We start from the raw sequence: 27,111 nt of genomic DNA, 5'->3' as shown, positions 1-27,111 counted from the left end.
CTTACTCCTAAAATCTGTAAAATAAGACAGTATAAACTGAAATTGTAGAAGTCTTGTTTTATTTTATTAAAACCAAACAGCTTTTTATATTGCTGATATTATTCTTATGAACCTACCATGCCATTTTTGCATGTAAGTTGATTCAGTTTTATTATTTTAATAAATAACTTTTACCAGGCATAGAGTTCTAATACTATTTACTGCTAGTATTTTAAAATAAACTAGTATTAGTTAATGTTTTCTGGTGTATAATAATCTTTTTATTGAAGTCTTAGGATAAAATCCCCTTCTGAGTAATATACTATTAATTAATAGGAGCAGTATGATAATTTTGATCCTTTACACTATCTGCCTCAATATCTTTTACATCTATGATGCATGTGAAGCTTCTGAGCTACAAAAAGCACCAGCAACCAGTATTCTCTATGTGGCCAGTCATTGTGATCAATATTTAGGTAACACTCATAAAATCAAATTGTAACTGCATTTTAGTGGGTTTGTCATACTGATGTACATCACTATATTCAGTGCAATAAAGGAGGTAATGGGAAACTTCTTTACTTGTCATTCCCTTATGTTCTTCCCATGGGTTCCTTCTTGATCTTACAAATAGCTAAACATGTTCTCTGAAGTGATATATGTTTTATCTCAGATCACTCAAAACCATTATATTTATGTTATGGCACTTAAGAGAGAAGACAAGTTATAAGATAAAGATCAGAAACTATAAATACAAACTCTTATGAATTTTTAATTATTAATGTATTATGTTTATTTTTTTTTAATCTAGAATGAACTTGGGTTATTTATTTATAAATCTGTTGTACAGGTACAAGAAGGTGGTCATCAATTTATAACAAAATCTGTTTTATGGCTATCTGTGCCATTTGTTAAATCACTACGTTATGAGTTGAGTCGTAGACCACTTCATGGCTGGATTGATGTCCTCAATACTGATAGTAGTGCAATACTTCGTCCAAATATTTCTTATTTTTCACCTCAAGAACTTGGTGATAAAAGAATAAGATATACTCATGATGATTCAGAAACCCAGACCGATTCATTTGAGTTTGTTGCAGTTTCACCTGACAATGAAGACTTTTTGGTAAGACATTAATTTATAGTTAAAAGATAATCTTTAATGGCAATTGTACTTTTATTTCTTCACTAATCATTTTAGCCAGTTAAATTAGAAAACACTTTCACATTCATATGATAAATTAAACCATACAAACTTTCATTATTATGATATTAGTCACTGTGCTAATGAAGCCTACTGCTGATGACATGATTTTTTGGCTTTAATGCATGAGTGATAACTGAAAATTGTCATCCTATTCACTTGTTATTCATGTTGAGTCAGAGTTTAGTCTTTGTAATAAGTTCCTTTTATGGTCACAGTCATACAGTTATATGTATTTCATATGTACAGAACAACAGTTTCATTGTTCCTTCACATTTTTTCTCTTACAAGGTTGAACTGCTTACATTTAAGCATATCTTCTGTTTTACTAACTGTTGAGAGAATTGAACTAGTGAAAGCTTTTTTCTGGATTTTTCAACTTTAGTCAAATAAAAATGAAACAAAATCTAATCTTATTTTACATTTTCATCACCTTACAGAGCAGAATTTGAAATTTTGCATTTGGACCACTTTAATTTCACTAGTAGGTAGTTGTCATGATCTCTGTTAGTTGTTCATGAACAATTTAAATTGAATATTTACAACTTTTAATTGATATGTTTAGTTATTTTATTAGTATTATATTTTTAATTTATTCTAGTATCTTTAATGTTCAACATTACAGTAATCACATTTTTTTCACTGAATCATCAGGCTGTCCCAATGAATGCTGGGTCCCTCTAGAGATATTAACACTGCTAACTAAATCTCTTATAAGTTCCTGTTGCTAGAAAAAATGAACCTTATGAATATAGGGTAATAAATTCATCTTAGATATCAAACATAATATCAATGTGTCTTAATGCAAAAATGTTAAGTTGGCTGATAAACACTGTTGCAGTTGTATAATAGCTACTTGCTTTCAGCTTTAAATCTACTTTACAATAAAACAACCTGTGAGAAAAAATTAATAACGTGAGTTTTTAACTTTGCATTATATTTTGCATTAGTAAAAAATGTCTGCAGTAACTTGTACCAGAGTATGTAGAATATATAAAGTTCCATGTTATTCTATACGATTCATATTTGTTTAAATACATAATTGGTTTTAATATTCTAATATTCAAAACAGGTTTGTTTGTAAAATGGGTTCTATAAAAAATTAACATAACAGATTTTGTATTTTTAAATATAGATTTGCCAGACAATAAAACAGTTTTTTTTCTTTATTAATAGCTTCTCATTCACACTTAAGTTTATATTTAAAAATAGTAATTTGATATTAAATGTCGTTAAACATCATTTTTTGTTTTTAAATACTCACATTCATTCATTACAATCTATATTGCTGGTTAAGAAATTGTGAAATAATATCACAATAATTTTTTTTTTTTTTTTTTTTACTTAGCATAAAAGTAACCAGTGTTAAATGTGCCTATATTTACACTAAGTGTATCTGTACTACAAATATAAATTTTATACGTTAAACATGACTCTGCCAATGACAATTACTTTGACAATGACTTATTTCACTAACTGATCAATAATAAATGAGACACTTACTGCCCAAAATGTTACAACTGATTAGTATGTAATTATATCTTCACCACATATACAAGCATTATTATTGCTAATTTTTAAACGATTCATGCCCATTTGGAAGAATTATTTGTTATACTACCACCCTTTTCTCAAATTTTTTAGGGAACAAAAGGTTCAGTATGAAAGCTGAATAATGTAAAAAAATAACTGTTCAGTTATTAACAACTTTTCATTGTTAGGTTAAAAATAATGTAAATGAGAATCAATATTATGACTGGTAAGAAACGTAAAGCTTTTATAGAGTTCTGGCAAAGTTGGCAGAAAATTTTGTTAGGAAATTGTTAAAATCAGCAAAACTGAAAATTTAATTTTACTGCAGTTAATTGCTACTTCTAAAAGGTTGGAGAATATGTGACAGTCATTTTATATCCATTAATATGAAGTAATGAATATGAAAATATTTCATTTTGAAATACGTTTTGAATTACATAATGATTTATCATTCTTTATAAAAATAAAACTTTCATTCATTTTATAATATAAAGTAGTTACTTTAGCAAGTGCATAAAAAATATTATGCTTCTATTTGAATCTTGGTCTACCAGCATTGTAGAACATCAAAAATGTAGTTCATTTGTGATTATCATGTAACTAACTTACAGTGAGGTTAATTCACTCTTTTCCTTATTTAAACCAGTGATTTCTAAAAACTCAGTATAAAAAATATTAAAAATAGTAATTAATAGTAACTAAATAATTAAATGTCAAGTAGATAATTTATTTTGTAAATTTGTTTTAGAATTATGTGTCTTAGGTATCTCAATAACTTTTTTATATAATTTTTCCAGTATGTTGGTGAGTTGGTTATACAAGTAAATTTAACAAATGATAATGCCCCAGTTAGAGCAGTTGAGAGTGTATTCAGAGTAGTGAAGAGTGGTGAACGTCTATTAACAGGGCAACATCTAAAATATATTGATAAAGATATTGATTGTACACCTAATGATATTGTTTATACTCGAAGAGGTATTCCTAATGGTGGTATATATAGTGCTGAACATCCATCCACACCTATTTTCCAATTTACTCAGGTATTTATTATATATTAATGAACCTTTTATTTATTAAGTTTTTTTAAACAATTAATTTTTTGTTGCTTCTTAATTCTTTTTTAATTTTTTTTTTTTTAATCTTTTTAATTAATATTTTTTGTAAAACAGAAAATCAACATAATTTTATATATTTATTGCATCTTTTTTAAGCGAAATAGAGTAAAAACGTACAAAATTATCAATTTGAATTTTTTAATTGTGTCTTATGGAAGAATCTTATTTTTTCATTAAAATTATATAAATAATTATAAAATCATTAGCTTCTCTGAATTTTTTTCATAGCAATAGCTGTAGTTTCATTGTAACTTTTTTCCATACTGCTATTTTAAAATTATTAATAAATTGGTCAAATTAGTTTGTCTGCAGCTTTCTTCTTATTTTTTAAGAGAACAATGGTTTTGCTCTTGTCTGTTTGAATTGTCATAACATTGTATCTCCAGACTGCATACCCAGTCTAGACAAAATTTTGGAGCATTTGACATCCTCATTCATGAAACTTGATGATAATTTGTTGCATAACCAACAATGGAATCTTTTGCTTTGACATGTCACTACTGACCAGACACAGATACCAAGGTTGTTGGAACATCTACCCCTCCTTACATTTCCATCATTCAACATCCCTTTGCACCAGCTCTCTTATGTTCATATGCAAGCCATGAAGACAATAATGCAATTTGTATTTGACTGACCGTTGTAGAACAAACATGATATTTTAGTAGTCTGTTAAAAAATTTTAAGTCTCCTGATGTCTCATGGAAAGTATAATAACAAATCATATTAATCTTGCTAACCAACTCCTGAGTTTCATAATGAGGGAAAAGTTTCCCAAACTGTCGGTTTACATGTTTACAATATTGGTGTATAATGTTTTACCATGTGGAAGTTGGTTTTGAATTCTTGAAATACCAGAACATGACAGAATACAAGCTATAGTGGTGTGGATATCAAAAGAAGCAACTGCGAGGAGAAATAAATTTAAAAAGAACATTCACACAATGACTAGAAAAAAAAGCTAAGATAATTAAAACATGTAATGTAACATAAGAACTTTATAGATAAATCATTCAAAGGAAAATCTCCAGAGAATAACTATGAGCTTCCATCTCACTCTGTGATTAGTGAAATGGTCTACATATCCTGCAGTAGTATGAAGAGAACTTCAGTGAACAAAACATTTGACTCTAACAATATATCATCATAAGGAAATAAAAGAATGATTATATCCATTTAAAAAAACTTTAAAAGAACTATTTAAAAATTATGCTAAGAATTCTTATCTACTGTAAGTAATTTTGTAAACAATCGTATGGGCGTCTGTGTACATGCAGCTGTTACTATGCATACATTCTCAATGCATCATCAATTCACTAATTATTACTTTGTTTGATTTAAATTGTATATTACCATTGTAGCTGAAAGGAGGATGGATTCAATTCATCGCAAATTGATATTTTGTGGGTTTTTTCTTCTAGAGATACTTGTAAATTAAGTGTTCAATTTTTTTTTTTTTTTTTGCTTTTCAGGCTGATTTGGATGATGGGAAAGTTTTATTTCGCCATGAAGGTGATGTAGTTGAAAGCAGAGTTAGTTTACGGGTCAGTGATGGTGTTCATCATGGTGAAGGTGCTTTGGATGTTCGTGCATCACCACCATATGCTGAAATAGTGAATAATACACGATTAGTTGTACGTCAAGGAGGGGCTGCTCCAATCACTTCATATAATCTTTTTGCTGAAACAAACGTAAACCTTCCTCAGGATCAAGTAAGGTAAGGTAATTTATTTTGTTATGATGTAATATACATTTACATTTAGAAGTAGTGATGTTGGCTCTTTTTTTTATATTTGATTTATGATTTTAAAAAAAATTAATTTGACATTATTTACTATAAGGAAATGAGAGGTTTAATTAAATTTGGCTGTGCAATGAAATTTTATTAATATATTGAGACTCCAGATCAAAATTAAACACTTTTTCCCTGCTTAACCTTTTTTCATGTGACCAATTTTTATGATGTTTTTCAACTCCTGCATAGAACTAGTGTTGTCTGTAAAATTATAATTATGCATTTTTTCCTTAAAGTTGTTTTATTACTTTTTTTTTACTGATTGTTATACATAATGGTTAATTTTTATAAGAATAATGAACCCTGTAACATGAGAGTAGATTCATTTTTATAAAATGATTCCATGTTAGTAAAAGCTAGTTGTTAATTTTTTAAAGGATTCATGATTTTCTATTTGTATCATAATTTGGTTAATTGTATTTGTCAAACTTTGAATCAAGAGAATTAAGAGTGTAAAGATTAGAATCATCTTACATTGTACAACACATCTTTAAATTACATAACAACACATTTTTTCACGTAGGACAAAATCACTATTAAAAGACAGCAAAACACACTAGTGCTAAACAACAAATAATGCATGGACATGGAGACTACCTGGAAAAAGTGCTGTTTTTGCTGAAATCTTATTAGGAAGGTATAAAAATAATGTTTGTGTACTTATTTAATTTGACTAATGAAAATCCTGTGGGACATTTCCAGGGAAACTAATTTGAGATAGCCTTTATCTAATCGTTAATAATAACTATATAGTGGCATTTATTATAGAATTTAATGTAATTGTTACAGGTATGAAATACTTAATGGTCCAAGTCAAGGCTTGCTTGAAGTTGGTGGCACAGATGCAGCACAGTTCTTTACACAAAGTGATATTAAAAGTGGGAGAGTAGCATATAGACATAATGGTGATGTAACCAGTGTACAAGATAATTTTAAATTTCGTGTGACTGTTGATACTGCATCATCACCTGAAATTCAGTTTAATATCAGAGTATTCCCAGCTGGTTACTGGGACCCTTTAATTGTTACTGTTAATCAGTCATTACATGTCGAAGAATCAACAAGTGTCACACTTTCTAACAAGTACCTTCAGGTAAGATTTACTTAAAATTAATTTTTTTGTTAATTTAAGTAGAGATATGCTTTGATCTTTGAGGGTTGTAAGTATTGCATTTCTGTGTTTTTAGTTGGTTATTCTTGTAGTAATATGAACTGTATTTCTTTGTCAACATTTGAAGCAGTATGTATTATCTATTTTTGAATCAATGGCCACTTATTGTTCTGATTTTCATAGATAATCTACTTGATCCTTCTCTTGACTGCCTCTCGTGCTTTTCCCTTAAATACAAGGTGCTTCAGGAGAAAAGGAGAATAGTTTGGGAAGTGATTCTAGAGCTTAAAATAAAGGAAAAAAGTTCTTACAAAAATATGTCTGAAAATGCTTTGTTGTTGAGTTATGGCTAGTGAAAACTTTTACTGGATTTAAGTTTCTCCCACCAGTGAAATGAGTTCATGTAAAAATGTTTAAGTTCTTTATAAGGGTTAATTTTGATGGTTTCTTGTGTCTTTGACCTAAAGTCGAATAATGCAGGTCCCAGAACTAAAAACAGTTGTTTTTATTTTTTTAAATTTATAAATTTTTCTATTAAGTTTTGTTGTGTTTTGTGATTAATAATAAAACATGATATTTTTTTTTTGTTCCCAAAGCATTTCCATTTCTTTGCATCACCCCTGTTTAATTTTAAATGGCTGTTTTTGACTTTCTGTTCACCTTATGACTTATCAAATACATTTGCATTTCTCTCTAGTTGCCTCTGTAAAGACTTTTTATAAACTTTTTTTCTAGCATTGCTGCTAATTAGAATCTAATTTCAAATTATTTACTATTTAACCACTGTATTAATACAAAGTAGTTTCAAAAAGTTCTCAAAATTGCCTCATACAATTAAGCAACTGAAATAAGAAAATTTTTGGTTTTTATGTTGGTCACACTCATAATGTTATGGTGTCTTGCAACACACAGGCTTCCTCTTTGTATACAACTTTTTTGGTATAATAAAGTTGTTTGTTTCATTTCATGTATAACATAGTGAAAAATATCAGAAATTTAACAGCACACAAATATCAAAGTTTGTGTTTTGCTTATAAAATGATCGTCAGAAATATTAATGCTCTCTGAACAAGTAGATGAAGAATTACCAGTAAAAAAAATGACAGTTCATTATTGGCATACTTGTTTACCTGGTAAATTTTGAAAGTATCGAATGTGTTGAAAATGATACCAAAGTGTTACAAATTGTGGTTGCTGATTATAAAACGGTTAAGTGGACTGTGTAATAAAATGACACAGTTTGAGTGTAATTAAAAATTATGACATCTTTATTGTATTAATTGATGCTGATCGTAATTGAATACCGGTACACTAAAAGAAAAACTTTGATAAAATATAACTGACTGATGTCATGTCCACTTCATCAGCCTAACTGAGTGAGTAAAAGACATGAACAAGGGAGTGGGAAAACTCCCCACTACAACACCATACACATACACCACACTCATGCACATACAGAAAAATATCCAAAAAGTTACCACAGTGATCTGAACGTAAAATGCATTTGTCAACACATTGTTCCAGAAATATTTGCAGTTTAGGATGAAACTATATGACCCACCGGGTTGGTCTAATGGTTAACACATCTTCCCAAATCAGCTGATTTGGAAGTCTAGAGTTCCAATGTTCAAACCTAGTAAAGGCAGTTTTGAATACTAAATTGTGCATACCAGTGTTCTTTGGTGGTTGGGTTTCAATTAACCACACATCTCAGGAATGGTCTAACTGAGACTGTACAAGACCACACATCATTTACACTCATACAAATCATCCTCATTCACCTCTGAAGTATTATCTGAACAGTAGTTACCGGAGGCTAAACAGGAAAAAGAAAGGATAAGATTTATATGACACTGAAGGAGACCTCATCAGTACATCACTACGGCTGTTGAAGGTTAGTGAAGGAGCATGATCATAAAGAAGAGATGTCGTGTTTTTATACTATTCACTGACAAAACACCCATCATTAAAGTGGAGACCAGCATTTTCTCTGGAATTACAGAAATTTACACATCATTTACACTCATACAAATCATCCTCATTCACCTCTGAAGTATTATCTGAACAGTAGTTACCGGAGGCTAAACAGGAAAAAGAAAGTATAAGATTTATATGACACTGAAGGAGACCTCATCAGTATATCACTACGGCTGGTCAAGGTTAGTGAAGGAGCATGATCATAAAGAAGAGATGTCGTGTTTTTATACTATTCACTGACAAAACACCCATCATTAAAGTGGAGACCAGCATTTTCTCTGGAATTACAGAAATTTTCTGTTTGGATAGGAGCAAAGGAAAAGTTATTTTGGAACTTTTTAATGATTCGCGTGGAATTGTTCAGCACAGATTAATTGTTGATAAACAAATAATAAACAAGTAAATATGTCAGTATCCATTCATCATTTACTAGACATAGTAAGAAGGTTGGGTCCTGAAAAATGAAAAATAAAGAATTTGATTCTTTTACATGACAATGGATGGCACATGGATCCATGTTTGTTAAACAGTGCATGGTAAGAATTATTTTAACATGATGTTTTTATTTTCATTTAATTGTTGATTTTTTCTGTATTCAAGAGGGACCTTTTACCCTCTTGTTTATTTAAATTTTATATATATATATCTTTTTTTATTTTGTTTCCTTTTAAATAAATTTTACCTTATTAAGTTTTCCTACTGTGATATTCGTTATACATTTTTTAGTGATATTAGTTTTAAGCTTTTTAGTGATATCTTATCGAGTTATTAGTTGTAAGTTTTTAACTTTTTAATATTTTATTAAATTTTTTGAAAATTTTATTTTTTTAGTTTTATGGTTATTTTTAATTTTAGTTTTACAGCTGTGATATTAGTTTTAAGTATTTTTTAAAAGAAATTTTAGCTGTGATATTAGTTGTAAGTTTTTGTTTAATTTTTTAGTTTTTTAAGCTAGTTATATTTTTTTGCTATTTATTTTCTTTTATAAAATTTTATTTTGGGCAGTGATAACACCAAAGCATTTTTCACCCACAAAAAAAAGTACCTGGTATGACACAGTGTAACAACTCTGAAGAATTCACCATATTCCTGTCTCGGTACCAGGATTACTAATCTTTACAGAATTTTTAATAAGCAGTTAGGGAATATCTCAAAAAAGGTTTTAAGAATTTTTCCAACAACTTTATATACATTGGAAAAAGTGTGTAGTTGTACTCTAAAAAACATTTTCATGTAAGCAAGCAGTTTTTTTGAAAAATAAAGTAATTCTGGGAACTCTGAACCTATCTCGTTCATTGTTAAAAGTATATGATTTGAACAAGCTTTGATTTTCCAGCACCTGATACAGTTTATTGGTTGGAATTTAAAACTATAAGAACTAAAATTTTGGTTTCTTTGCCTGTTAATTAATGATGTTAACCTCTGGTTTATCTTAGTTTCTTCATCTCAGTCTTCTACATTGTCAGCCCTAATATTCTAAAACCATTCATGTTAATCCTCTTACTATCAGTGAAAAGAGTATAATAGAAATTTCTGATCAGGAAAGGTAAACCGTAGAAGTAATTTATTGTACATTATTTTATACCTCTGCCGTAATAACAAAACCCTTTCATTATGTGATTTTTATACTTTACAGATTTTATTTATTTAGTCTTTTTTATCAGACTTCCAGAGTAATTTTATCAGTATAAACTTAGCTTAGAACTAAACTTTTCTCATATTTTTTTTTTACATTTAAGTTATCTTCCCCAGTAATGAACATTGTCCTTTGCTGTTATGTTCAGTTGACTTAAACATTATATTAGCTATGGTAGGTTCTGTTGTTGACAGTCATTTTTATTTACCCCAGCATTGAAACCTTGTTCTGAATCGCAAGATGAGTTTCTCTATTAGAACTGATGTGCATTTTAAAATTAAATTTTTATTTATTTCAGTAACAATATGCTGATGACTCCCTAGTTAAAGTTACCTGATGAATTTTAGATATAGTGAATTTTATAGCATATGAAAAAAATTCCATGGCTCACTGGATTTGAACCCAGAACCATCTGGATGAGATGCAGAGCTATTTAATCACAATTTCAGCTGTTGTAAATTTAATTTGAACTTGATTATTCTCTATAACATAAACTATACGATTCATTAAAAGTGTTTGTGATTACAATTTTTTATAAACATTTTTTAATATTTTCAGGTTAAACAGCCTCATGTCCCATCATCTGATATAACATTTTTAGTTGTTGAACCTCCACGTTTTGGGTATCTGGAATTAGAAAGTCCTGGAGTTGGGTCAGGAAGAGATGATGATCAACCACATCAACAGCAACAGATTATTGCATTTGATCAAGCTGCTGTAGATTTGGGTAGATTACATTACGTTCAAGCAGCTGCTAATCAAACTGCTGATCACATGATTTTGGATGTAACAAATGGAATTACCTGGCTTCGTGGTTTAGTTGTAAGTATTTTCTTTTTTCTTAACATTTTATGTGATAGATATTCTTGTATTTATGTATGTTGTTTGATTGTTTTATGCTGTCCAATGGCTTTATATTTATTTAAACAGGTATTATGTATGCTAAGTTAATTAAGTCTAATCTACAAAATATGAAGAAAAAATTTATTAAGATCATTTTTATATGTATATCTTTATTTTCTTATATATAGGGCCAAAATTATTTTTATTTGTTTGTTCTCACTCATGCAGAAACCAACCCTGATCCCTTCCAAATTTGCAAGATACATTTGTTTTATTCCAGGGAAGTTTTTAAGCTATACATTGAGGCCCTAGCCCCTTGGGGATGAAGTTATCAATTAAAGATATTTATTAAAGAAGAAAAAAGTTAATAATTAATTTCTGTCACCATGACAACAAAAATAACTGTTAAGTTTTCCTCGTCAAAGGTCTTTGTTGTTTAGTTACTATAGTTACTACTATTCTGTCTTTTGTAATTTCGTTTCTTTTTCAGGTTTCTGTAAATCTTGAATATTGTTATTTATCAGTGTTATTCTAACACCATTAGGATAATGAACCTGTGGGGATCCTGGGTAGACAGAAATGGCAAGCAAAGCAAGCTCTGTGGCCCTGGGAAACCCTTGGGTCAGCCCCTAGGCTAACCCGGATCATGGGGATCCAGGTCCTAGCTACATGCCAGCAAATATATATATAAAATTAATTAAAGAAATAAATAGAAAAAATGAAGAAATATTAAATATTCATTAGCAAAATGACAGTAGTAAACAAATTATGTACTTCTAGTGATGTTTATAATATTAAAATAAACAGTCATTGTTAAAAGCTTTAAAACTACTGAAATTTCAAACTCAGATTGTCCATCTCTACATAAGGCATGGCCATTATATACATTAACAAACATCCAGCCTTAAAAGACTTGCTTTATCATGTCTCTGAATTTTGTTATTGTCTATTTTTTTTTTATAGTTATGTCCATTGATCTTGTATTTTCTGAAATATATTACAAAACAAGAAATAGTGGGAAAATGTAATGAAAATATTTTTATTAATTTGTTATTTTTGCAGACATACTGTGAAACATTTAAAAAACTATGTAAGCAGATATTTTATACTGAAACAGAACAATGTATCATTTATTTCTTTTATTATTTTCAAAGATAAATTTAAATATTGATCTTAAATAATAGATTGAAAAATGATTAAAATGTTAGGATTTGAATAATTTTTCATTCTATCCCTTTATCACTTTTAGCATGCTAACATACAAGATGTTTTTACTCTCAATAAGTTGTTGTGTATGACCAGTATATAAATATTTTACCTCCATTTTTTAAATAATTATTTTTTATATTTATTTCCCAAGAGGCCTTCACAAATTTGTTGAAAATTCCTGAAGAATTCATTCACTACATGCATATAATTATTTATCAATATTTCTGTTTATTATTGTGTTCTTAAAATAGCACAATAAATAATTGAATGTCTGCTATAATGACAAACTCTGCTTGCTTACTTTCTGTGCAGTCAACAATTAATTGTGTCTTAGTTCCCTCTCCTCTGCCAGCACATCTTTAATCATGTTCAAGCCAGTGGCATTACATACAACGTAGTGATGTTGATGAATAGCTATTATGGGGCAACTGTAGGTTGTGAGTGTCTAAATGAAGTCCATCCTATGATGCTTTGCCAACAGCAGAAAATTCATTAACAATTACACAAACATAATGTTTCTGAAAATATATGTTGGATTCATCCCTTTGTGGCAAATTTCATATAGTTTTAAAGTGTATAAAATTTAAAGGAGGGATAACCATTTAGTGTTATGATAAACTTCATAAAATATTTTATAATAAATTTAAAATTCTAAAGTCCATCTCTATCATTATTTAATAATGAAATTCAATCATTATTAATAACATTTTTTTTTCCAAATACCTAATTCGTGATTGTTACGTAAATTTTAAAGCTTGTAGCAGTGTAGGATTAAGACTGATTTATCTGATCTATCTATAATGAGCTAAATGCTTGGTCTTTCATTCTAGTTTGTTCTTTTTCAGTTTACTCCATATATCTTAAATTGTAATTATAGTCTTTAGAAATCAATTTATAAATGCCCACTCTTTTTATAAGTTTAGTTTTATCTTTAGTTCCCCTCGACAGAAATCAGTTTCTAAGATGTTGGCACAGTAATCTTTAAAATGTGATTTAAACAAAATATTTTTTACCTTGTTACTGTGTGAAAGCCAATATGTAATTTTTATCCATATTTTTCTGATCCTCCTCTGTTTTTTTTTTTGAAAAAGTTTATGTACTGTATTATCTAAATTTTTTGCTAATTTTTTTTTTCTAAATATTGCCATTAATTTCTCTAATAGACCATTGACCTTAACTATATCTGTTTTAAAATTAACTTCCTTGTGTTAGCCTAAGTTTCCAGTTCAAGTGGCACGCAGTTTGCTTTATTTTACTATTAAGTTACACAGACAAAAATTGATGTGCATACTTTTTCTGTGAATATAAAGTGACTTTATCTTTACAAATTAATTTTAAATCCAAAAATTTTAAATTTTAGTTAAATTTTGTTGATTTGATTTAACTTTTTAATATAATGAGAAATATAAAAAGCTATAAGATTATCATCATCCTTGTATCTCAACTAAACTTGGCAGAAATATTGAAATTCTCTTACAGATTAATTTCTAGATTACCCAAAAGATTATCTAGGATGAAGAATGGGCAGTTGGTGTATAAAAATTTTTATTAAATTAAAAAGTCTTTTGTTACTTTCATGAACCAGTTAACCTTAAAAAAAAGAGTATATAATATACTCTTCTTTTAACAAGAATCAATATTGGATGATCAACTAGAATCTTGTTTTGTTGATATTAGGAAACATGATTTGTGTGTGTGTGTGTGTGTGTGTGTGTGTGTGTGTGTGTTTACATATATGTCTTATCTCAATATTCTGTATTAGGTTGTTTGTTTAATATAATTTAACAGTGCAGAGGAATAATATGAATCTTAAATAATAACAGTATCTGTAATTATTATTCTCTCTCATATATATCTTTTTTTTGTGTTTTGAAGGTTCAGTTTGTTGTCGTACCAGATAAACTTTATATTGGAGGGGGAGAATTGCATTGTGAAGAAGGTGGTAATGTTACATTACCCCCATCATTATTGTTATCAATGACAGACTATTATACAGGAAGATTGACTGAGTATAAATTAATCACAGGTCCATCATATGGTCGACTTATTTCTTCAGCATTACCTCTACGTACTTTAAACAAATGGACACCACAGCTTATGCAGTCTGGCCTTATTCAGGTTGATAAATTATCTTTAATTTACTTAATTTTAGGATCATAAAGAATGCAGTATTATTTTTATACAAAAATGTATTTAAAATAAAATTTTTATTATAGAAAAAAACATACAGATAATGTATAACAGTAAGAAGGAATTTTGAATAATTACTGGATTACGTTTCCAATAACTTCAGTGTTCGCACCTCTAGCTTCATTTACTTTACCATTCTTTTAGAGAAATTCCAGATAACATTTTGAATATCTTTCTAGAATATTCTGCCATCTTCTCTTGTAAGGAGTATTCTGTTGATTTATTAAGTGGGTTATATTAAAACTTAATTTTTTCCATCCTCCTGCATAATCAGTTATCCTCAAAAAAAAAAAAAAATTATCCCATATATATATATATATGGGATAATTTTTTTTTTTTGTTATATATATACATATATATATATATATATATATATATATATATATATACACATGAATAATACTTAATATTTTGAAAAATAATTACTTAATTTTTGAGATTAGTTCAGATTTTGAAAAAAATATAATACAGAATTTTGTTTTTAGGTAATATATTTTTATAGGTTTAATGTGATGTGAATTTTATCCAAAGCAGTTTTTAGGAAATGTGATTGTTCATGGTGAATTTTTTTTTTTAATGAATGTTTATTAAAAAAATCAATGTTTTATTTCCTTCAGTTCAGCACTTACTGTATAGTTCTTTATCACAATTTTTTATACAACAAACTGTGTTCATTTTTATATTTTGGAATATTTTAATTTAAATTATATTTTGTTGTAGATCGATAGCAGTAATTATTCTACAATGATAAAACTCACCACCTCTTTTTTATGAAAAATGCTAGAACCTTGAATTGACAGCTTATAGCGTGTAATTTATGGACTTAACAAATAAGTTTTCCAATTATATATACACCACTGTTAATAAAAACAGGATAATTGATACAATTAGAAATCACTGCTATAAAGTTTATCAACCTGTATAGTGTAAAACAAAATAATAATGAAATAAAAATTTTAAAATTGCTCTTTTATCAGAGTTTTATGATAGATTAAGATGAAAAACATTTACTTGCAAGTATTTTGTGATAGGTATGCTACATCACCACCCTCTGAAAATTTAAAATGTTGATTATATAGAAAAGATCTGCCTCTGGTATAGAGAGGATTGAAGGTTCTAAAATTTAATGTGCTAAAATTCCCTTTGTCATCTGCCTTAGACAAAATGCCTTAGCTTTAAGAATCAAAAATTACACCCAAACACATGCCCCACTACTCATTCACTGTTTAAAACGGTTTTGTTGTGTAAAAGGAAACAACATTGTGGATGATTATGTAATGATTAGGCAAAGAACTTATTAAATGTAGTCCACTATTTTGTAAAGCAGTATATTTTTTTTTCTGAAACTGTTTTAAATATGATTTACTTAGTAAGGTTCCCATTTATTAGTTAATACTAGGATAAAATTTGAATTCTATGACTCATCATTTTAAGATCGTCTGTTTTATAAATTATACTTCAAGTATAAGATATTTCATCAGAAATTAGACGCTGGTAAAAAGTATACCTTAGCATCTAGGTGACAATTTCATTCTCTTTATACCTTCTTGATAATTATACCAAGTGATAATAGCACCATAAGAATATCCAATAGCACACATTAAGATGAATTTATCTCTGTTAAATATATCAAGATGCAATCCATTTTTGTTGGAATTCTTTTATAAGCTTCCATTTCTTCTACTTCTTTTGTTCTCCTAACCATTGTCACCAAAATCCTTGTACTATGTGCTCAGTCATTCATTCTTTTGATAACTTTTTTCATTCTCTAACCGCTGTCATTCATTCTTTTCATTTTTGCCCATGTTACATGGGCATTCTCATTTTTATCCTACGGAAAAAAGAGGATGTTATTTGTACTGTGAAAACAGTCGGAAACGCATTACAATATCCAATCGCTGAATGACAAATTGACTCATGTTATCATTTACCAGAACAAAAAGATAAAAATCTACCAGGCATAATAATAGAATTTACAAGGAGAGTAGACAAGTATGAATTGTTGAAAAAAGAAGAATAAAATGTGATTTTTCAATAGACCACATAGGGGTCTCTAAGGACATTCCCATTTACATCAATGAGACCTTATCATCTGAAAAAAGAAGGATTCTGACTATAGCAGAGAAAATTAAGAGAGAAAAAGGGTATAAAAATACTTATGGATAAGAAATGGTAAAGTTTCCATCAGGAAATTGAGAAATCTGAAACATCACACTTGAACAAATATAATTTAATATAGTGTATATAATGCTAGGGAAAGAATTTAGTATAATACTGTAAAATATAAGAAGTTGGAGAGAAGACCTCTAGAAGAAATTAAATTATTGGATAAAATGCTTGCAATAATAATATTAACTGAAGTTTGGATTTTTGAAGAGTTATTTGGATACAAAAAAAATTTATAAATGCTTAGCAAATTGCAGTTCAAAATATACAGCAGAAGGAGTTATTATGTGTATTAATCAAGAAATAGAGTGCATAGATCACTTGATCAAGTGTGAATTGAATTTTGTGTAGCAGATGGATTACTAGTAAAATGTAAAATAATGATTGTGTTTAAATAGGTATTTATAGGTTAAATTCATATTCAGAATATATTTATATTTAATCTGGCTGATCTGGCTGAAAAATCTGTTAATAATAAGTGAAAATGTGCCCCTATAAAACCTTGGGTGACCGTAGATTTAGTTCATAGAATTAGAAAAAGAGATATCCAGTATAAGAAACTTAAGATGCATCCAAATAATATAAAACTTATTATTTCAAAAAATGTTATATTCAGATGTATGGATATTTAGAATCAAAGAAAGATGCATTTTTTAAGCAATTGATTGTAAATAATAGAAATAATGTTGGAGCTATAGTCAAATATAAATAATCTGTGAGTGTATAAAAGTCTAAATGGGGAAATAGATTGCGTAAAACTGGATATGAAAATAATATAACAGATAACAGTTTAATAGTAGAAAAATTTAATAGTTATCCTTTAGGAATTGCAAATGGAATTAAAAAGGACCTGGAGCTTAGTAATGATAACATTGATAATAAATTTAGTAGATACTTTAATAATAATGTAGTGACAGGAAACTATGTTTATGCGACCAACAAATAATGAAGTATTTGCAAAATAAGAAATCTGCAGGAATAGATAATATACACATAAAAATACTAAAAGTCATAATTAATTGTATTGTTACCGCACTGATACATCTATTCAATATGTGCTTGTCAACAGCTAAATTTTCACAAATTTTTAAAACATTAATTGTTGTACCAATTAATGGAGGTGACAAAATAAAACATATTTCTAGACCATTTTCATTGCTGCTGGTACTGTCAAAAAGTTTAGGAAAAAAAATGGTCAAAACTAGATTGCTTGATTTTCTTGATAAAACAAATTTTGTTCAATGAGAATCAGTATGGTTTTCGAAAGGGTAGAAATGCTGAACTGCTATTGAATTTTATATTAAATGTAGTAAAAATAAAGGATGTCAAGTAGCTGAACTGTTTCTTGATATGAGGAAAGCTTTTAATGTAGTTGATCATAAAATATTGTTAAATAAATTATGGAAAGCTAGAGTGATTGATTGATTGAAAATCATTCAATCATTTAATGTAGTAGATCATAAAAGAACGGAATAATTGGTTTGAATATTACCTGGAAGGTAGGACTCCACAAGTGAGAATATGCAATAAAAAGTAAGTTCTCAAGAGGTTATAAAATGAGGAATACCAGAGTTCTATATTTGATATTACATTGTTCATTATTTACTTTAATTATCTATGTAATGAAATTTTCAAGGATAGAATAACAATGTTTGCTGATGATATGATCTTAATTATGAAGCGTAGAATATGCAAATAATAAAAAAAGACATCGAAGAAGACCTGATTAGAATTAGATGGTGGTTAACAAAGAATGAAGTAACATTAAATATAACAAAAACTACTTATTTAGTTCAATTAAAAGTCCCACTGAATTACTTAGAAAATATTAAATATCATAATTAAATATTCGTAAATTATATTTTTTTTAACGAATTTTTGTCCTCCGAAGGTTTTAAAAATGTTATATCATGCACTAGTTGATGTTGTATGGTCTGACATGTTGGGGAAGAGCATTTTATGCAAATATAGAATCCTTATTTATTGTTCAGAAACATATAATTAGATTAATTTCAAATAAAAATCGACTGGCAAAATGTTTTTCCCTTTTTAAAAATCTTAATGTATTCCTCCTTCTATATTTATTTTTTATGAAGTTTTAAGGATCTTTTTTAATAGAAGTACAAATAATAGAGTTAATAATACATAAGGCATTTGAAAATTATGCAGTAAATACATTTTTATACCGCCTGAAATGAGACTTGAGTTATATAAACATTTCTACTCCTTTGTAGCACTAAAAATGTATAACACTCCCTGAAGAAATCAAGAAATATAAGAACAAAACTAAGTTTAGTTCAAAATTATTCTCCTGGTTATTTGAAATATATAACATAGAGAAATTGTTGTTTGATTAATAAAATGTACTGTTTGAAGGAAATTATCATTAATTAAGAAAATAACGACGTTATAGTAAATTGTGTGAAATATGCTGACAGCACAAATTAATTAATTATTTTAATTTAAAGATTTTTTTTCTTATTTTAAATTTGATGGTAATCCCCAACATGGAATATTCTAAGGTGGTGTTTTTCAACCTGTGGGTGCATCCCCCCTAGGGGGTAATGATAACACTAAATGGGGGACACAAGCATATCATAAAGAAAATATTATTAAAAAAATTTATTAATTTACCAAATTGAAAGCAAACAAAATACATTCTGACATAATAAATAATAAAATAACATTTACACTGATATAATACACTTATAAATATGTTGGTATCAATATTGCACAATGTGTTTAATTAACTTGTCAATACTAAATTAAAAACAAGTTTTGTAATTATTAGTGACTCCCTTGGGCCTGTTTTGCAGAGCAAAGTTTTTTGAAGGTTATACATAAATACTTAAATACTAGAAATAAACACTTGAGTTTTTTTCTATATTTATCTGAGATCTGTATTTTGTCTTCAAAGTAGCCACGACAGAAAATCTGGTTTCACAAAGGTACGATGTTGAAAATAGTAATAGTATACGAAATGCTCTTGTTTGCAGTACAGCAAACTCATCATCCACCCCTGGCCAAAATTCAGAGAGTGATTTATTACTAAATTGTTTTTTTATTTTGCCACTTGCCGAACTCTATGAAGATTTCTTCTTTGGTAGTTGAGAGCCCCTCGGGAGTATTTTGAAATGGATAGCTAACCCACTCGTAACTTGCTACTAAGTTGTCATCAGCAAGAAAATATTTTTTACAATTATTCCTTGCCAGCATGGCTAAATGATTTTCAATGGTTACAAAAACAACTTTTTCATGTTCTTCAGCCTTGTAAGTTTGAATGTATTCATCCACATTTGCAAACATTTCTAGGTTTTTTGCTTTAAATTGTTGCTTCTCAATTCCAGTTTTCTACAAAAAGCATTAACTTTATCACTTATATCCAACATATGTGTATTTGCTTCTTGGAGCTGAAGATTAAGGTATTTAATTTCTCAAATATGCTGTCCAAGTAGCTCAATTCCACCTCAAATAAACCATCTCGAAACTTCTCGGCTTCTAGTCGGTTTTACTCTTCTAGAAAAATGGCAATTTCATCTCTTTAATTCATGAACATGTGCAAAACTTTCCCACGTTATAACCATCTTGCCTCACAATAAAATAGTAACTCTGAGTGTACTGCACCTATGTCTTCACAAAATACAGAAAAGATCTTTGATTTTAGTGGTCTCATTTTTATATAATTTACTATAGTTACAACCGTAGTTAGCACAATATTCAGATCATGACTCATTTCTTTGGAAGCCAGAGCTTCTTTGTGGATCATGCAATGTGTCCAGACACACTGTACAGATTTTTGTTTCACAAGTGCATGTATACTTCGAAATCTTCCAGACATTGAAACAGCACCATCAGTGCATATTCCGATGCAATTTTTCCGCTCTATGTTTGCCTCGTTTATAAAATCATTAAGATAGCAGAAAAGCTGCCATTTAATCATTAAGGTTGCAGTAAAGTAGTTCTTCTACTACTGACATACCATCACAAAATCGAACATAGGCAGTGAAATGAGCATTTTTATTTCTCTCTGTTGCCTCATCAAGCTGAATCGAAAACAATCCATCGTGCAACTTCATGAAAAACTGATTCTGTATATCTTCTGTTATATCACCAATTTGACAGACAACAGTATCATTTGATAGAGGTATGGACTGCAGTTGTTTAGCAAAATTATCTCCAAACATAGTTTCTATATACTCAGTTGTAGCTGGCAAAATAAGCTCTTCACCATTGGTATGAGGCTTTTACATCTGACCATTTTATATGAAACTTTGTAAAAGGCAAATAAAGTTATTCATTTATAAAGTTTTTTTTTAAAAAATGATGTTTGCTTTTCATATGATTTCAGTTCGAAAAATTCTCTGAGTTTGTTTAACATACTCAATATGAAGAGTTTCCAAATGTCGTTAAGTTTATTAGGTTTCATGCAGTCTGCTGAAAAAACTTTTGAGCAAATGACACACACAGGTGCCTTTCTTCTTCATTTACTTCAGTAATGGTAAACCCAAAATTTAAGTATTCTTGAGAATATTTTCTTGAATTTATTTTTGGAACCACATTCGTCTGTGCATTTGTTGTTGCTTCACTATCATCTAATGCTCACTTATGCCCATTTAAACATTTTTCCATGATTTTGTATAAATCTACTGCTGTGAATATTTAATACCACAAATTGTAATTAACATGCAAATTACAACATACACATTCACAATAGATTCAATAGCGAAAGAAAGATAAACTCATCTGAGACTGGTTAGAATAAATGAGGTGCAGCATTTATACACATTTGCATAGAAGGTCACGCAGATGTTCCAAATTGTCAGAACTTCTTGTGAAGCCGCGAGAATGTCCAATATGGTGGACATAAGACAGAGAACAAGAGAGAGGCATCGATTATGGTTTTATCAATGCAGAGGATCAGTGTTGCCAAATATCAATAAATTTACTTATTCTTGGTAATTTGTAAGGTTTGTAATTAAGGTCGTAGTGTAGCTTTAGCGTCAAAATATATTTTTATTGTATGAGAGGGAGGCACAATGAAAAAATAATAATAAGTTGTAAGCATGTTTATTAGTAAAATCATGCCAATATTTTAAATTCAACCTTGGCTGTAATAATCCTTAAAATCGCTTTCAAAAGTGTGGTATATTCATCAGGATTTACTGTAAATAATGTTGTTCAATCTTAATATTATACTCGTGTCACTTAATCTTTAGATCATTTTTCCCAACATCCCTACTATGACTTTATTCAGGCCGATTCATTCATTATTATTCAGGCTTTATTCAGTAGTCATAGACGTAAGGTATTAGAATTTTTTAACCAGTTGAATAAAATCTCATTAAGATTTCCTTTATTTATTAGAATTAAATTCAATTGTATTTTATTATGATTTAAAAAAATAGCATTATAATAAAATAAGAGGATTCAGAAAGAAATTTGTAAATTATAGTTGTTCAATTGTCTTTATTTTTCAGTATGTACACGATGGTAGTGAAAGTGATGAGGACGTAATTGAAATTATTGCTAAAGCTGGTGAAAAAGAAAGTCAGCCTGCACATATACATTTTATTATATCATCAGTAAATGATGAACCACCAGTTGTAGTAAATAATACTGGTTTGTTTGTATGGCGAGGTGGAAAGCAGCTAATAACATCAGAACATTTAGGTAATATTAAGTATATTAATATTTTATATTAGTAGAGTATTACAACTCTACATACTTTCAGAATAATAAAAAAGATTTTTTCTTATTGTCCAAGCAAATATTTTCATATGACTCTGTTCTTCCTTTTGTTTTTTAAGTTATATTCACATAAGTTGCTTTGCATAATTTACTTGAATTGAGTACTAAAATAGATAGTCCCATTAAATGCTAAGTGAAGGAGTGATAGCATCTCGGCCTTTCATCTGGAAGTCCCAAATTCAAATTTCCTTCAAGCATGGGATTTTTCATATGCTACAAATTCCTATCGTTATTCCCAAGTAGAAGCTTTTCTTGTAAGTTTCTCAGGTAAATTAATTCATCAGTCGAAACAAAATAAGTTCAAATAGGGATTCATTTTTTAATGGCAATATCAAACAAATCTGCTGCTGATCCACAGAGATATTTGTTACGTTTTATATATATTTGTTAACATTATTTGTGTAAGCCATTGTTTGTTTCAATAATGTTGAATGAATGTTAACAATGAAGAAAATATAGCAGTCATTGATTGTAATCACAAATGATTTATTGGTAAGTGTAAAAGAAGAAATATATGAAAACATACAGTATATAGTTTCACAATTATTAAATGTATTTGCAAATGTTTTGTGTTTAGTTAGTTATGAAATTTTCATAGAAATGTTTAAGCTTCTTTTCTTATAAATAATCCTCCTGGTATTAAAACTCTAAAAGACTTTGGAATGCTGTTCAGTGAAATATATAGGAAGCTGTCCAATGGGATTTTGCTTCTGTAAAAGATTCTTGATTACATACTGCAACAAGAATGGTTCATTAATTAGAGTCTTTGTTGAAAGATCTTCCATTATAAGATCTCAACCTTTTTCATCTTACAGTTATTGTTTTTTATTTGTTTTATTTCTTGTTTGGCTTTTATTGTTTAGAATTTTTTAAAACTTTGAGGAAATGAAAGACAAAATAAATTGGTTTAATTCACCAGTAAAAAAATTTTAAAAATATAAAATAATATAACTATAAATTAATAAATGTAATATAATATACTAATAATATAGTGATATGAAAAATGTGTTGAAGTGAGTGGTGATCATATAGAAAAATAATACATATGTTTAACTATATTTTAATGTAATAAAGTTTTTTCAGTGTCACTCATTTCTTTTTTACATTTAAACGACCCTTAAAAACATGCTTCATGAAATAAGTCTCCTAATCTTCTCTTTATATCTCCATATGTTACAAACTAGATGATTTTGAAATATGATGTAGAATTTTGAAAAACTGTTGGGTTTGTAAACTTTAAAATGTAGAGGATTTATAGTCAATTTAACAAGAAAAAATTATATATACATATTTTTTTTTTTTAATTTTTGCAAGTCAGTAAGGCCATCACAGGTAACCTCAGTTCTTGGATTTGTAGAGAGATTTGTAAAGTTTCATTATAAACATGGTGGAAGTAAGTTTTAGAACACATAGAACAGAAAATTGGAAGACAGTCAATATTTTGAAAATAACAGATTATGTGCCAGAAAATTATATAAACCAAGAAATAAAAGTAATTCGTTCAGCCATGATATAAGTTGTTGTATGTCTAAATTTTTTATTCCTTTTTTTTCTAATAATTAATTTATTATTTATTAATCATGAAGAATTCCATGTAAGCAGTCAGCAGTGCGAAAGCTTTTCTCTTATTGTTATGTTTTTCGGAAAGAAGATTTTGAAATTTTATTACATCTTCAGTTCATTTCCCTTATCCAGATTTTTTTTTTAAACAAAAATATTGAAATCTCTTATATTTAGCAGTATACATTTCATCATATTTGGTGTACAGACATAATTAAATAACATAAATTGGATAAAGGAAAGAAACTGAAGAGGTGTAGTTTAACTCTGAAAATTTTTTCCTCATATAAAACTGAAAATAAAGGTAAAACTGTAAAAATCCATTGACTGTGTAATGTTTACGTTACTTCATCATATTCAAATTAGGTAACAAGGGAATAGTTTTTAAAAGTTTAAGTATTGTTCTTGTACAATTTTGTTAATTAAGGTTGCTTTCTTTAATTTCACAGCTGCTGTTGACAAGGATACACCACCAGAGAATGTAACTTATGCTATAATATCTGCCACTGCTGGATATGTGGCATTTGTTAACCACCCTAATGTTTCTATTGACAAGTTCACCCAAGCACATATAAACAGCTATAAAGTTGTTTTTGTCCATTCAGGTAAATATTTATTTATACTTAATATGAATACTAAGTAAGACATTCCAAAGTATATAGGAAAGATAAAGGAATGTAAGTTTTTATATCTATATAGATTGAAGATAAAAAATTACAATGCTGGTATTGAGCAATATAAGCAATTTCAAAGCTTTGCAATTTTAAATTGTCTGATATTTATATAAAAATGTGTTGCTTGTGAAACTTTTAATCTAAATTTAGCTTTTGGTTGGTTGTAGTTTTTTAAATTTCCATAAACCCATCAATCTTAAAAAATATTAAAAAATGGAGATGTATGAAAAAAAAAGCTTTCACTATCAAAATGCAGGCATAAGCTTGTTATGCCAATCATATTCATTTTTACATGTAACTTTATCCAATTTAAAATTTTCTGTAATTACTATGATGTTTACTATGTGTGTTTTGATTTGCTACATAAAACTAATACAATTTAGCTGTGATGTTATATTTAGTTAACATTTATTTTTTTATCTAAAAATTTAATGTTGGTTATTGACAATTACTTCAACTGTAAGTAAACTATATTGACAGAATCTGGTGTAAAATTTGATACATATAATTCAGTAGCAGCATTCAGCTTTTGATTTTTGGTTTGTTGATTTTGTTTGTAGCTAGGTCTTTACAAACTGAAACTAAAACAGCAAACATAAAAACTTATATATTGGGTGTGCCTGTAGAATATTACAGTTTTTGAACTTATTTAATGAGACAATAGACTGCATGAAAAAGAGAATAGTACCATGATAGAAGGTATTTTTTTGCAATTCAGTATAAATTTTTCAATTTTGAAAATGACATCAGTTAAACAGCCATTCCATTGATGAACACATTTATTCATTCTGGGGAAAAAATCATCCATGCCTTGCTCCACCAAATTAACATTTATTTTTTTATCTTGGCAATAATGCATTCTTTTAGCTGTTGAAATTTTGTATTTGATAGTTTAAACTTTTGACTTAAGGTATTCCCAAAGTAAAAATTTCACTTCCGTTAAGTCTGAAGACCTCATTGGTCAATCAATGTCTCAGAATCTTTGAAATTAAAAAATTATACTTGATGAAAATAAGTTTATTTAACTACTTCCATTGAATCCAAATGTGTGTATGCCTTTGCTTTATCCTTTTGAAAATAAGAGTGCAGAATCGTGTGTATCAAGAAACTCCAATAGTGTATTAGTTTGTAATAACTGTTTTTATTGTCACAGTTTGATTATTCTTTTAAGGAAAATGGGGGCCGTTGATAATGAGGAGAAGGCTGATACCTCACATCATACTGTTATCATTTCACTTTATAGTGGTTCTACAAACACTTGTTTAGGTTGTCTATCATTCCAATAACAACAGTTTATTAGCCTACCCAAATACATGAAAATGAGCTGCTGAACAGTAACTGACTGATTTGATAATTTTTTTCAAAACTATTCAATTGTCATTTAAAATACCTGTGATGTTCAATCATCATTTAAATTGAAGGCAAGTGAAGCGTTTTAATTCCTGCTTGAACTGAATTTTGTATGGTTGCATGTGAGGATCAGTGTTCAATATATGGAAAAGAATTTTAATATATACCATTCCTTTAATACACAGTAAAAATACAATAATAATTTTACATATTAATTACAGAATATTGACATATCAAACTCAATCGCTTTCTCTCTCTCTTTCTTTTCTGTTTAGCCTCCATAACCACCATTTGGTATTACTTCAAAGAATGAATGAGGATGATATGTATGAATGTAAATGAATTGTAGTACAGTCTCAGGTCGACCGTTCCTGAGATGTGAGGTTAATTGAAACCCAACCACCAAAGAACACCAGGTATCCACGATCTAGTATTCAAATCCATACAAAAGCCTTTACTAGGATTTGAGCCTTAGAACTCTCGACTTCGAAATCAGCTAATTTGTGATGACAAGTTAACCACTAAACCAGCTGGTGGGCTTTGACATATCAAACTATAAAAAGTCTTGTTACACTTGTTCCCCACTTCATTTCCACATTTTCAAATGACACGTGATTCAAATTTGTCAAAATCTGCTGAGCCACCTGGAAATAAATTTTATATTATACTTTATAGTGTACTTATACACAAAAAATTGTAATAACAGAATAGAAAGCAGGACACACTGCAGACATTAAAAAAAGAAATGAAACAAAGTTAAAAAGAAAAATAAAACGTCATTATTGAATAAATTAAGTACTTTATTTCATCATAACATAATTATAAATTACTTAGATAAAATCAGGAATAAAAGATTGTTGTTTCTTTTATTGAAAAAGAATTTCTCCAGCATTTGTTTAGAAGGACTAAGGGAAATCATGGAAAATCTGCAAACAGAGCAGTTGGCTGTTAAATAAATAAAAGCAAAGTAATAAATAATAACAGAAAGATGTTAATATTAATAGATGTTAAGATATAATTT

The 27,111-nt window shown here is 28.5% G+C and overlaps 1 protein-coding gene across 1 annotated transcript in view; it reads left to right on the top strand.

The window, feature by feature from the left end:
- Window positions 1-27,111, top strand: part of kon (chondroitin sulfate proteoglycan 4-like protein) — a 108,160-nt gene that overhangs the window by 73,244 nt on the left and 7,805 nt on the right. Inside the window, exons 14-21 of the mRNA XM_075360205.1 lie at window positions 830-1,105; window positions 3,514-3,756; window positions 5,304-5,548; window positions 6,416-6,719; window positions 10,909-11,172; window positions 14,278-14,520; window positions 22,236-22,428; window positions 24,516-24,671. Of these exons, the coding sequence (XP_075216320.1) occupies window positions 830-1,105; window positions 3,514-3,756; window positions 5,304-5,548; window positions 6,416-6,719; window positions 10,909-11,172; window positions 14,278-14,520; window positions 22,236-22,428; window positions 24,516-24,671 (1,924 nt within the window). The remainder of the gene's footprint in view (window positions 1-829; window positions 1,106-3,513; window positions 3,757-5,303; window positions 5,549-6,415; window positions 6,720-10,908; window positions 11,173-14,277; window positions 14,521-22,235; window positions 22,429-24,515; window positions 24,672-27,111) is intronic.

Source organism: Lycorma delicatula, chromosome 3 (assembly GCF_047948215.1).
Source record: "Lycorma delicatula isolate Av1 chromosome 3, ASM4794821v1, whole genome shotgun sequence".
NCBI classification, from domain to species: domain Eukaryota; kingdom Metazoa; phylum Arthropoda; class Insecta; order Hemiptera; family Fulgoridae; genus Lycorma; species Lycorma delicatula.
This window is presented reverse-complemented; position numbering and strand designations above follow the sequence as displayed.